This window comes from Lipotes vexillifer, unplaced genomic scaffold, assembly GCF_000442215.2.
Source record: "Lipotes vexillifer unplaced genomic scaffold, Lipotes_vexillifer_v1.1 scaffold110, whole genome shotgun sequence".
In the NCBI taxonomy this organism is placed as follows: domain Eukaryota; kingdom Metazoa; phylum Chordata; class Mammalia; order Artiodactyla; family Lipotidae; genus Lipotes; species Lipotes vexillifer.
Window position 1 is genome coordinate 784,784 of NW_006791887.1, and position 12,383 is coordinate 797,166.

General features: G+C 40.7%; 1 protein-coding gene across 1 annotated transcript in view; it reads right to left on the bottom strand.

Annotated features, from left to right (window-relative positions):
* The window catches only part of RIGI (RNA sensor RIG-I), a 49,835-nt gene that overhangs the window by 7,191 nt on the left and 30,261 nt on the right, over window positions 1–12,383 (bottom strand). Inside the window, 8 exon segments of the mRNA XM_007472300.1 lie at window positions 1,648–1,799; window positions 3,492–3,662; window positions 6,702–6,792; window positions 9,316–9,446; window positions 9,479–9,496; window positions 10,242–10,377; window positions 11,307–11,362; window positions 11,365–11,460. Of these exon segments, the coding sequence (XP_007472362.1) occupies window positions 1,648–1,799; window positions 3,492–3,662; window positions 6,702–6,792; window positions 9,316–9,446; window positions 9,479–9,496; window positions 10,242–10,377; window positions 11,307–11,362; window positions 11,365–11,460 (851 nt within the window).

Consider the following 12,383-nt stretch of genomic DNA (forward strand, 5'->3'; position numbering starts at 1 on the left):
AAACTACAATGAGATATCATCTCACACCAGTGAGAATGGCCATCATCAAAAAATCTACAAACAATAAATGCTGGAGAGGGTGTGGAGAACAGGGAACACTCTTGCACTGCTGGTGGGAATGTGAATTGGTTCAGCCACTATGGAGAACAGTATAGATGTTCCTTAAGAAACTACAAATAGAACTACCATATGATCCAGCAATCCCACTACTGGGCATATACCCTAAGAAAACCATAATTCAAAAAGAGTCACGTCCCAAAATGTTCATTGCAGCTCTATTTACAATAGCCCGGAGATGGAAACAACCCAAGTGCCCATCATCGGATGAATGGATAAAGAAGATGTGGTACATATATACAATGGAATATTACTCAGCCTTAAAAAGAAACGAAATTGAGCTATTTGTAATGAGGTGGATAGACCTAGAGTCTGTCATACAGAGTGAAGTAAGTCAGAAAGAGAAAGGCAAATACCGTATGCTAACACATATATATGGAATTTAAGAAAAAAAATGTCATGAAGAACCTAGGGGTAAGAGGAATAAAGACACTACTGGAGAATGGACTTGAGGATATGGGGAAGGGGAAGGGTGAGCTGTGACAAAGCAAGAGATAGGCATGGACATATATACACTACCAAACGTAAGGTAGATAGCTAGTGGGAAGCAGCCACAGAGCACAGGGATATCAGCTCAGTGCTTTGTGACTGCCTGGAGAGGTGGGATAGGGAGGGTGGGAGGGAGGGAGACGCAAGAGGGAAGAGATATGGGAACATATGTATATGTGTAACTGATTCACTGTTATAAAGCAGAAACTAACACACCATTGTAAAGCAATTATACCCCAATAAAGATGTTGAAAAAATATATAGCCAGATATTCATATAATAAAAAAAAAAAGATGCCCATAAAAGCACTAAAGATGTCCATAAAATAGTGATGTGAACCATGCTTTCTACTTTAGTAGTTGGTAAAACTTTAAAAATCCTTCACAGTGACTTCCCTGTTGGCACAGTGGATAAGAATCCTCCTGCAACGCAGGGGACATGGGTTCGATTCCTGGTCCAGGAAGATCCCACATGCAGCGGAGCAACTAACCCCATGCACCACAACTACTGAGCCTGCACTCTAGAGCCCGCAAGCCACAACTGAGCCCACGTGCCACAACTACTGAAACCCGTGCACCACAACTATTGAAGCCTGTGTGCTGCAACTACTGAAGCCCATGTGCCTAGAGCCCATGCTCCACAACAAGAGAAGCCACCGCAATGAGAAGCCCGCACACCGCAACAAAGAGTAGTCCCTGCTCGCTGCAACTAAGGAAAGCCCGCGCGCAGCAATGAAGACCCAACGCAGCCTAAATAAATAAATAAATAGAAATGTTAAAAAAATTTTTTTAAAGTAAAATAAAATAACACTCAGGGAATTCCCTGGCAGTTCAGTGGTTAGGACTCCACTGCCAAGGGCACAGTTCAATCCCAGGTCAGGGAGCTAAGATCCCACAAGCCGCACAGTGCGGGGAATGGAATGGAATAGTAAAGTAAAATAACAGAGCAATACGATAACAGGTACCAGCCATGCTCACAAACAGGGACTGTTTGTGACTTACAGTCAGATTCTGAAAGAATAACACAGATACAAAGACTTACCTTTTCTTTAAATACTGCTTCATCTCACATCTGCAGGCTTAAAATGGAGTCATTCATCATTTTTTCTTTGCATATGTTTATTTTTTCTTTTTCGATTACATCAGCATTACTAGTCAGAAGGAAGCACTTGCTCCCTCTTGCTCTTCCTCTGCCTATTAGAAAATAACTATTTTATTTGGTGTCTTTGACTTAAAACTCTGATAAATCTGAGAATATGAGAGAAATAGGGGTATTCCTAAAATTCAACTTTGGTTCACTGAATCCCAACTTTGGTTCACTTTCTAGAAAAGCTGAGCTGGTAGGGTGTGAAGTCAAACTCAGGTGTGCACCTGCACATTAAACATTCGGATAAACAAGGAGCCCACCTTAGGCAGGCCTCCTCGGGGTCTCCATGGTACAGTGTGACTGGACAGGCACATTATTAGAAATACTGCTTAAAGACAATCTGGCATGAACCCTCAGGATGACATGGTGAGGGCCCCAAAGATGAATAATAAACAGACGGGGAAATGGGGAAATAAGATATGTTCACAACCACCAGAATATAGGTGGAAAATGATAACTGCTATAAGAAAGATGGATAGGGAGGGCTTCCCTGGTGGCACAGTGGTTAAGAATCTGCCTGCTAATGCAAGGGACATGGGTTCAAGCCCTGGCCCGGGAAGATCCCACATGCCACAGAGCAACTAAGCCCATGTGCCACAACTACTGAGCCTGAGAGCCCGCAAGCCACAATTACTGAGCCCACATGCCACAACTACTGAAGCCTGCGCACCTAAAGCCCGTGCTCTGCAACAAGAGAAGCCACGACAATGAAAAGCCCGTGCACCACAAGGAAGAGTAGCCCCCGCTCACCGCAACTAGAGAAAGCCCAAGCACAGCAACGAAGACCCAACACAGCCAATAAATAAATTTATAAAAAAAAGAAAGATGGATAGGGACCTCCCTGGTGGTCCAGTGGGTAAGACTCCATGCTCCCAATGCAGGTGGCCAGGGTTCGATCCCTGGTCAGGGAACTAGATCCTGCATGCCACAATTAAGACCTGGCACAGCTAAATAAATATTTTTTTTTAAAAAAAAGAAAGATGGATAAAAGGGTCATGGGCATTCAAATTAGAGATTATTGCCAGCTGGGAGAATTAGGGACAGGTGATGTGGAGGCAGGAGAAGAGGAAAAACAAAGGTCAGCAGAAGCAGTACTCGTACAATTCCTTCAAAAAGGAAGAAATGATAAAGTCAGGCAGTCTAAAGTGGCTAATGAATAAAATGGAAGAATGGGGAATAAGGTTGGAAAGATAAGTGGGTGCTGGATTTTGAAAATGTTTTAACATCAAGAAAATTGGGGAAACACTGGAGTTTCTAAACAGGCAAGGGACATGCTCAGAGCTGTTTATCTGGAAAAAAGATGTGGCAGCCGTTGTTATGAAAATTAGAAAAAGTAAGAGAGACCAGTTAGGAGACTGTCTAGTTCAAGTGGGACACAACTCCTTGGAGTGTCTCTTCTAGAATACAGGGAGCCCACCAGCACCTAAGCACAACCAGAAAAGGTCCACATGTGACTGCCAAAGCGTCAATCAAAGTTGGAATTATCCTTCAATAAATATGTCAGCCAATGTCTGTCAAGTAATCAGTATTCATTGTGAACAAGAACCAAAATGGAGTATATGTTAGTGGACAAAACTGTAGCCACCCAGTCCTGACCAAGTAAGCCACCTTTAGGGCCAATGATACCAGGGTCCACTGTGCCATTGGTCACAGTAAAGGAGAAAGGCTGGAATGACAGACACATTCACAAATCAGATAAAATGGCAGCCTTTTAGTAATGGTATGAAAGCTTTTCTTACCTCTGGTTTGGATCATTTTGGTGACATTGCCCACATACTCATATAGGAGGACCAGATTGCACTGAGCAATGTCAATGCCTTCATCAGCAACTGAGGTGACAATCAGAATCTTGTTATCTCCGTCGGTTCTGAATGCATCCAATACACACTTCTGTACTGGGAGGGTCATTCCTGTGTCAGAGTCAGAAGGCAGGTATAACTCACCAAGAGGGAACTTTACCCTTGAAAAAATAGCTATTAATTATGGAATGCTTACGACATGCCAGGTACTGTGGTAAGTGCTTTACATTCATGATCTTACAACAACCCTTAGCAATAGGGCTTATCCCTGTCCTTGTTTTTGAGAGGATATTTAAGGTGGGGTCCAACAACTTGGACTCTGCCACAAGTCTGCCTGACCTAAAATCCCAGCTGTGGCAACTACTAGCTGTGTGGCTTTCGTCATGGTATATCAAAAAAATATTGATTTTTTTTGCAAAAATATTAACAGCTAATTTTAGCACATTTGCACACACACAACAGATTTCAGCTAACAAGACCGTTTCACATCTACTTACTCACTGGAATTTCACAAGGCCCTTTTAGGTTGATGTGGCAAACGTTATGATTCCCCTTTGTTATAGGTGAAGATCTTGACGTTTTGGAGGTATGGTAAACTGACAGCTAGCTAGCAGCAGAATTGGGCTTTGAATTTAATTCTAGGATCCAGCAGTATGCAGTTCCAAGCCACTGATACACTGAGAAGGAAAGAATTTCAGTGGTCTCCACCTCAGAGTTAATAGAATTTATATATATATATATATTTTTTATTTTTGGCTGCGTTGGGTCTTCGTTGCTGCGTGTGGGCTTTCTCTAGTTGTGGTGAGCAGGGGCTACTCTTCGTTGTGGTGTACATCTTCTCATTGCGGGGGCTTCTCTTATATTAAAGCATGGGCTCCAGGCACGCGGGCTTCAGTAGTCGTGGCTTAGTTGCACAGGCTTAGTTGCTGCGCGGCACGTGGGATCTTCCCGGACCAGGGCTCGAACCCATGTCCCCTGCACTGGCAGGCGTATTCTTAACCACTGCTCCACCAGGGAAGTCCTGAATTTACAAAAGTTCCATTTTTTCCCTAGTATATTGAAAGCGAAAATCTTGAGATATATTTTGTTGAGGCCAAAACAATTTCTTTCCACCATCATTTCTACTGAACAATGAACATGCCCAAGACAGACACCATACCTCACTAATTTCTGAACTTATCCATTTGTTCATCAAATATTCATTCAGCAGTTATGGTCTGTCAGATAAGGCTGGAATGGTGAAAAGGTTCATTTTTATCTACAAGGAGCTCCTAGTTTGTGGAAGAAGGATGTAAATAGAAAACTACAATTCAATGTGATGAGCAATGAAATGGGGGCAGAACTGGGTGCTGCGGGGTCTGGAGGAGGGATACCCCTCCCTGGTGGTCTAGTCTTAGGAGGAGGGGAACGCTGCTTGGCAGATACACAGTGACTGGAACAGAGTTAAGTTCTAAATGAATGCGGGTGGAAGAATGGACGGACGGACGGACGGATGAATGGAGGGACGGACGAACAAACAAGTATGAAAATAGTTTCCGGGTGCTTATGTGTGGAGGAATAACAAAGTTTGAAAATCAAATTAGACTCATGCTGGAGTCATATGGCAGAGAACTCTGAATTCCAACCACAGTAATGAGGTGTTGGACTTCGTTTGGTAAGCCAACTTTTCAAAATCTGACTTTACTTTTTAGATTCATGAAGTTTAAATTTTGCATAAGGGGAAAGTGCAAGGGTGACGACCAAGGACTGGCAGCAAGGGGACTGCTTATTATAAGTAACACTAAATAAGAGATACAGTAAGGACCTGTCATTGCCGGTCACTGAGGCATGGGGAGCACGGCTGTGAGAATGTCAGGATGAGGACCGGCCACCTAGAATCCTCCTGGGTGACAACAGAGGCAACCTTTCATCCTTTTTTTTTTTTTTTTTTTTTTTGCTGTACGTGGGCCTCTCACTGTTGTGGCCTCTCCCATTGCGGAGCACAGGATCCGGATGCGCAGGCTTATCGGCCATGGCTCACGGGCCCAGCCGCTCTGTGGCATGTGGGATCTTCCCGGACCAGGGCACGAACCCGTGTCCCCTGCATCGGCAGGCGGACTCTCAACAACTACGCCACCAGGGAAGCCCAGCCTTTCATCCTTTAACCCCCCTACCTAGATTTCAGGATTATCTCTAGGACTTTTTAAAAAATTACAAAATATATAATATTTTATAAAGTATCTATAGTTTAAAGAATAACAATAAAATAGAGAATATTTCTGTTTCCAGTTAATCTTAATCTATTGGCTGAGAATTTGAGCAAGAGAGTAACATACTCAAACAATATTAAAAGAAAAACTTTGGTTTTGTCTATAGGACTTATGGAAGGAGGCAAAGTCTACAAATTTCTGGCATTTGAGCACTGTGATGGCTTTTTGATGTGTCCACTTAGTTAGGCTGAACTGCAGTCCCTAGATATTCACCTAGGTGCTTCTGTGAAGGGAATTTGCAGATGTAATTTACGTTCTTAAATCAGTTGACATTGTTACTCAAAAGGGACTTCAGGGCTTCCCTGGTGGCGCAGTGCTTGAGAGTCCGCCTGCCGATGCAGAAGACGCGGGTTCGTGCCCCGTTTCGGGAAGATCCCACATGCCGCGGAGCGGCTGGGCCCGTGAGCCATGGCCACTGAGCCTGCGCGTCCGGAGCCTGTGCTCCGCAAATGGGAGAGGCCACAACAGTGAGAGGCCCGCATAACGCAAGAAAAAAAAAAAAAAAGGGACTTCATCCCAGGTGGGCCTGACCTAATCAAGTCAGCCCTTTAAAAGAGAGCTTAGGTGATGATCCCTGAGCTCAGAGACTCCAAACAGCTCATGCCTGTGGGGTTCCACCTGGTCCTGCACCTGCCCTATGGACTTCAGACTTGCTTTGCCAGTCCAAGTGTCTTTGTCAATTCCTTGTAATAAATCCCTGTGTTTGTGTCTGTGTACAACATATATATGTTTCAATATATATATATATGTACGTATATACGTATGTATGTATAATCTCCTACTGGTTTTGCTTCTCTGGTTGAACCCTGACTTATACAAGCAATAAGAAAGAATTCAAATATATTATACATGTTCTTATATATATATAGTATACTAAATCTAATCCACTATATATAAATACCTATTTTCTGATTTGTTCTGCCACGTCCAGTCAATATGCTAGGTTTGAGAAAGCTGAGCTTAGGATTTTCTTCAATCCATTTCTTTAAAGCCTGAAAATACAAAACAATTATCAGTTGGATACTATTTGTGTACTATCTGTATTAATTCAATATTGAATATATGCAAAAAACTTAAAGTAAACCGTGATGGAAAAGAATATTAAAAAGAATGCATGTATATGTATAACTGGATCACTCTGTTGTACAGCAGAAATAAATACAACATTGTAAATTAACTATACTTCAATTAAAAAAAAAGTATACAGACAAGTATACTTAAGTAGTTTTCAGACTAATAAACCTGAGGGAAAAAAGCGTCTTGTAATTGAAGTCTATGCAATAATTAACTATAATGGTATAGATCTTTGTAATCTGATATGGTTTAATCTCTTAGATATTTTTTAAGTGAAAAAGGCAAGTTTCAGAATAGTGGGTATGTAGAACTAATAAGTAAATTTAGCAAGATCTCAGGACACAAGATCCATATACAGACATCAGTTGTATTTCTATATACCAGCAACAAACAATTAGAAGTACCGTTTATAATAGCATTAATACTTAGGTATAAGTCTAACAAAATATGTGCAGAATCTGTATGCTGAAAACGACAAAACACTGCTAAAAGAAACCAAAGAATATGTGACAGGTGGCCTCTAAGGTAGCCCTGAGTGATTTCCACCGGCTGGTATTCAGATCCTGTTTAATCAACTGAACTTACTGACTTGCTTCTTTTTTTTAAATTTTTATTTTATATTGGAGTATCGTTGATTAACAATGTTGTCACTTTCAGGTATACAGCAAACTGATTCAGTTATACATATACACGTATCTATTCTTTTTCAAATTCTTTTCCCATTTAGGTTATTACAGAATATTGAGCAGAGTTCCCTATGCTATACAGGGTCCTTGTTGGTTATCTATTTTAAATATAGCAGTGTGTCTTATCGACTTGCTTCTAATGGACAAAATATGGCAGACCTGAGAGGAGTCACTTCCAAGTTGAAGCTATAAAATGACTGTGACCTCCATATTAGGTGCTCTCCCTCAACCTCTCTTGGTCACTCACTCTAGAGGAAGCCAGAGGCCATGTTGCGAGGCCAGCCTGTGGAGAGGCGCCCATGAGTGAGCTAAGCACATCTTCTGCCAAAAGCCACACGGTAAGGTTGGAAGCTGGTCCTCTGAGTCAAGCCTTGAGATAACTGCAGCCATGGCCAGCACCCTGACTGCAGCCTCATGAGACACCCTGAGACAGAAATACCCAGTTGTTTCCAGATTCCTGACCTGTACATATTAAAAGATGACAGATGTCTGTTGGTTCCAGCTACTAAGTTTTGGGGTAATCTGTTATCAGCACTAGATAACTAATACAGAAGCCCTCTATAAATGAAGAGATATACTGTGGTCATGGACTGGAAGACTCAATATTGTTACAGTGTCATTTCTCCCCAGTTTTATCTATAGATTCAATGCAACCCCAAATGAAATTCCAGCAGACTTTCTTGTAGACGTGGATGAGCTGATTCTAAAATAAAAATGGAAAGGTAAAGAAAGATAGCTAAAATAATTTTGAAAAGAATTAAAAAGTTGGAAGACTCATACTACCAGATTTAAAGACTTACTATAAAGTTACAGTAATCAAGACAGTGTAGGATGGGTGCAAGAATAGATGTATAAATGAATGGAACAGAATAGAGAATCTAGAAATAGACCCACATAAATACAGTCAACTGATTTTTTTTTTTTAAGTTACAAAGGCAATTCAATGGAGAAAGGATAGTCTTTTCATCATATATGCTGAAACAATTGGATGCCCACATGCTAAAAGAAAAAAAAAATCTCAACCCACACCTCAAAATGGACTGTAGACTTAAATATAAAATGTAAATCTATAAAACTTCTAGAAGACAACATAGAAAAAATCTTTGTGCTCTTGGGTAAGCAAAGGTTTCTTAGACACAATAGCAAAAGCACAATCCACAAAAAGAAAAAATTGATAAACTGGACTCTGTCAAAAGTTAAAACTTTCATTCTGTAAGAGATACTGTTAAGAGAATGAAAAGATCAGAAGAAAATATTGGCAAATCACATTTCTGACAGAGGACATTTTTGTCAGAAAAAGAACTCTCAAAAACTCAACAATAATATGATAATTATCCCAATCAAACCCCATTTTTAAATGGGCAAAAGATGTGAACAGATACTTCAGCAAAGGAGATATATGAATGGCTAATAAGTGTATGAAGAAATGCTCAACCGTATTAGTCATTAGTGAAATGCAAATTAAAACCCTAGTGAGGTACCAGTAGGTACCCATACAATTTAAATTGATGAAAATAATTAAAAAGTATGAAGTGCTTTCTCTATGGGTATTAAAACTTACTATAAATCAGAGTGATTGAGACAGTGAGGTATTAGTGTAAGGATAAACAAACAGAAAATCAGAATAGAATAAAGAGCCCAGAAACAGACCCACACATATATGGATGCTTGATTGCAAAGCAATGAGGAAAGGACGATCTTTTCAATAAAATGGTACTGGGCCAATTTGTTATCCACAAAGAGCAAGAAGCTTACATCCACGAGTGCTCTGGTTTTCACAAAGAGGATGATTCTGGTCTCTGGGCTTAAGTGGTACTCTTCTTGCAAGATGAAGCAGAGATCTTTGAGTTTAGGGTTCTCATTGCTGGGATCCATGGAAATACATTCTTTGGAATGTACATACATTCCATGGAAATACATAGTTTCTGCAGCTTCTCTGCAAAAGGGGAACATTTTACAAAAGGTTTATAAATTCTAGCAATGTAGAACACACTGTGACCTTTAGCTATAGTTCAAACAGTTTATCTCCCAATCTCTGACCAGAATTTTATGAGGAATAACCATCAATTTAATGCATACATTAAATATACTGATAAATGCATGCATTTTTTCCCCCAGAAATCTGGTTGTTCAGTGTTTAGCAGCACACATATGTATAGTTAATACTTTGGTAGGCAAAAAAAATTAACAGTAATTACCTTTGGGAAAAGCATTTGAGAGAGGAAGAAGAGAGATTTTTCAGTTAATATTTTCCTATATTTTTCTTAATATGAAGGCAGCTGGATTATAAGCCATGTTGGTTTTCTTTTTTATAAAGACATATATATAATTACAGTCTTAATATCATTAAAACACTTTTTAAAAAGTTTTTAAACCTTTATAAAATTACTAAAATTAAACCAAAAAATGCTACTATCAATTGACTATTTCGATGGGATGTATCCTTTGCAAATCCTATTATTTTTTCCTTCTTCAAAACAAGAAATAGTATAAGCAGCAGATTCTTTTCATAAGCGCCAGATTTCCCTGAAGCATCATAGTCCTGACATGTATAATACCTTCTTAAGCCCAGGACAAGTCCCTGAGCATAACCACGTGTCGCCAAGCGTGACACAATATGTGTAGGCTGCCCTTGGAGTCTCCAGGCTCCACTGGCTTCCTCTCCTGGAAACGCCACCCACCTTCAAATCTCTGAGTGACACCTTGCTCAATCTCATCAAATCCTTCTGCTTGGACATTTCTGAAGAAGTCTTTTAAGTAATCCAGAGCATCTTTCATTCAAGCATGCTCATTGATAATGAGGGCATCACTGTATCTCTGTTGAAAGTGAAAACAGTTTCAGTATGTTTCTAATGCCTAGTGCATTCGCTGTACTCCAGTTCAATTTGCTGTAATTAACACAGAATTAATTTTAATAATAAACGTCTCAAATCTATTCCAACTTAGTTTTTTTTTAAGATGAATGGTCTCTAACAGTATTATAATAAAACCTTAGAACCACACTATAAAAAAAAACCCTCAATTAGCTAGACTCTAATTAATTAAGATCACTTTGGATTCTAGAATTCTACCTTAGAAGAGAAAGAAAATTCCAAGAAAAATGCATGTCAAAGATTAAATCACACAAAAATGTAATTCAGACATTCAACAACCTTTTTATACATCCAAAGCCATCAATGAATTGTAATGGCACCTGTTCAGAATGATGGTGCTGACCACTTACACCAGATAGTCAATTAAATTCATTAAAATTCTACAAATTCATACTGACTGAGTGCATTTTAAAATATTTTCAATGGCACGACAAGCAGAGGCAATGATGGTTGTTGTTGCTTACCTTCTTGATTAGCCAGCAACCAGAGACTCTGGATTTCTCAGCATGTGGCTTGACCAAAAGCAGGAAGACATGTGCTTCAGGATATGGCAACACAACCCACCTACTGAACTTTAAAGATGGCTGTCACTGGTCACGTATCTACAATAATGTGCATCACCACCCAGTGTTTTCCAATTATGCCAATTATGGGAATGCTGAGGCACAACATACAACCTCGGCCTTTGTTTCTGTCCCGTTGCCTCTAGTGCTAGGTTTCAGAGAGCAAAGAAGACTCTGAATGGGATAACTTTTGGAGTTTGCTTCATAAGAACCACCTGGCAAGTTCCTAACTGATGCTCTCTCAGCTGCAACAGTGCAGCTCCCAGTAGGTGACACAACTGAAATATGCTTTTCCAAAGAAGCCACATACCCACAAAGGCGATGTGTAGAAAAACAGTGCTTTACAAATCCTGCTCTCTTCATCTTTGGCATCTGAAACACCATGCACGCTTTCTGAACTGCGATAATCCACTGTTCATATCTCTGTGTTCCAAAATTCCTATTTTGAATTTGAAATAAGTTTTATGAAAAAAAAAGAGTTTTTCATTGTGCCATCTGGCCAGTCATTTAAGGTTCTAAGCATGTCTTGCCTTCTAATTTTCTTCTTTACTCTCTGTACACAGATATTCCTCTTGAAACAGTTTTCAGTAGTGTGTCTGTGTACATATACGCTTGTTTACTGAATACCTACTATGCACCAAGAATCAACATGTCTTACATTTAAAATTTCACTTCATTTCACAGCCCCATGAGGTAGATATTACATTTTACAGATTAGGAAATGGAAGTTCAGAGAAGCAAAATCATTACGCCAAGTCACAGAGCTAGCATATAGGGGGAAACATGGCAAGAGAAGCAGAACTAGATTGCACGAGCAGGGTGCAAATGGGCACGTTAGAGCTCGGCCTGGAGAACAAGGATGCCAGCAGGACACCGACGAGAAAAAACTGGTAATTTCAGGCAGACGAGCCAGGTAATGGGGGTTCAATGGGAAACAGAGGTGGATAAACGAGGTGTTAGAATAAGTCTGAAATCAAGTTGTGCAAGAAAAGGAAAGAGAAAAGCAAATTAAGTGTGAGAGAAGGCGAGACACCAGGAGTCCTTGCAGACATCAATAATTCAACATCTCCAGGGCTTCCCTGGTGGTGCAGTGGTTGAGCGTCCGCCTGCCAATGCAGGGGACGTGGGTTTGTGCCCCGGTCCGGGAAGATCCCACATGCCGCGGAGTGGCTGGGCCCGTGAGCCATGGCCGCTGAGCCTGTGCGTCCGGAGCCTGTGCTCTGCAATGGGAGAGGCCAGAACAGTGAGAGGCCCACATACCGCAAAAAAAGAAAAGAAATCAACATCTCCAAAACTCTAACCTCACCTGTGTCTGCCTAAGCTGCTCCTAGCGCTAGAACCAGTACCACCTGCTGGCACAAACACAGGTGCCACGCCACCCCGGCCC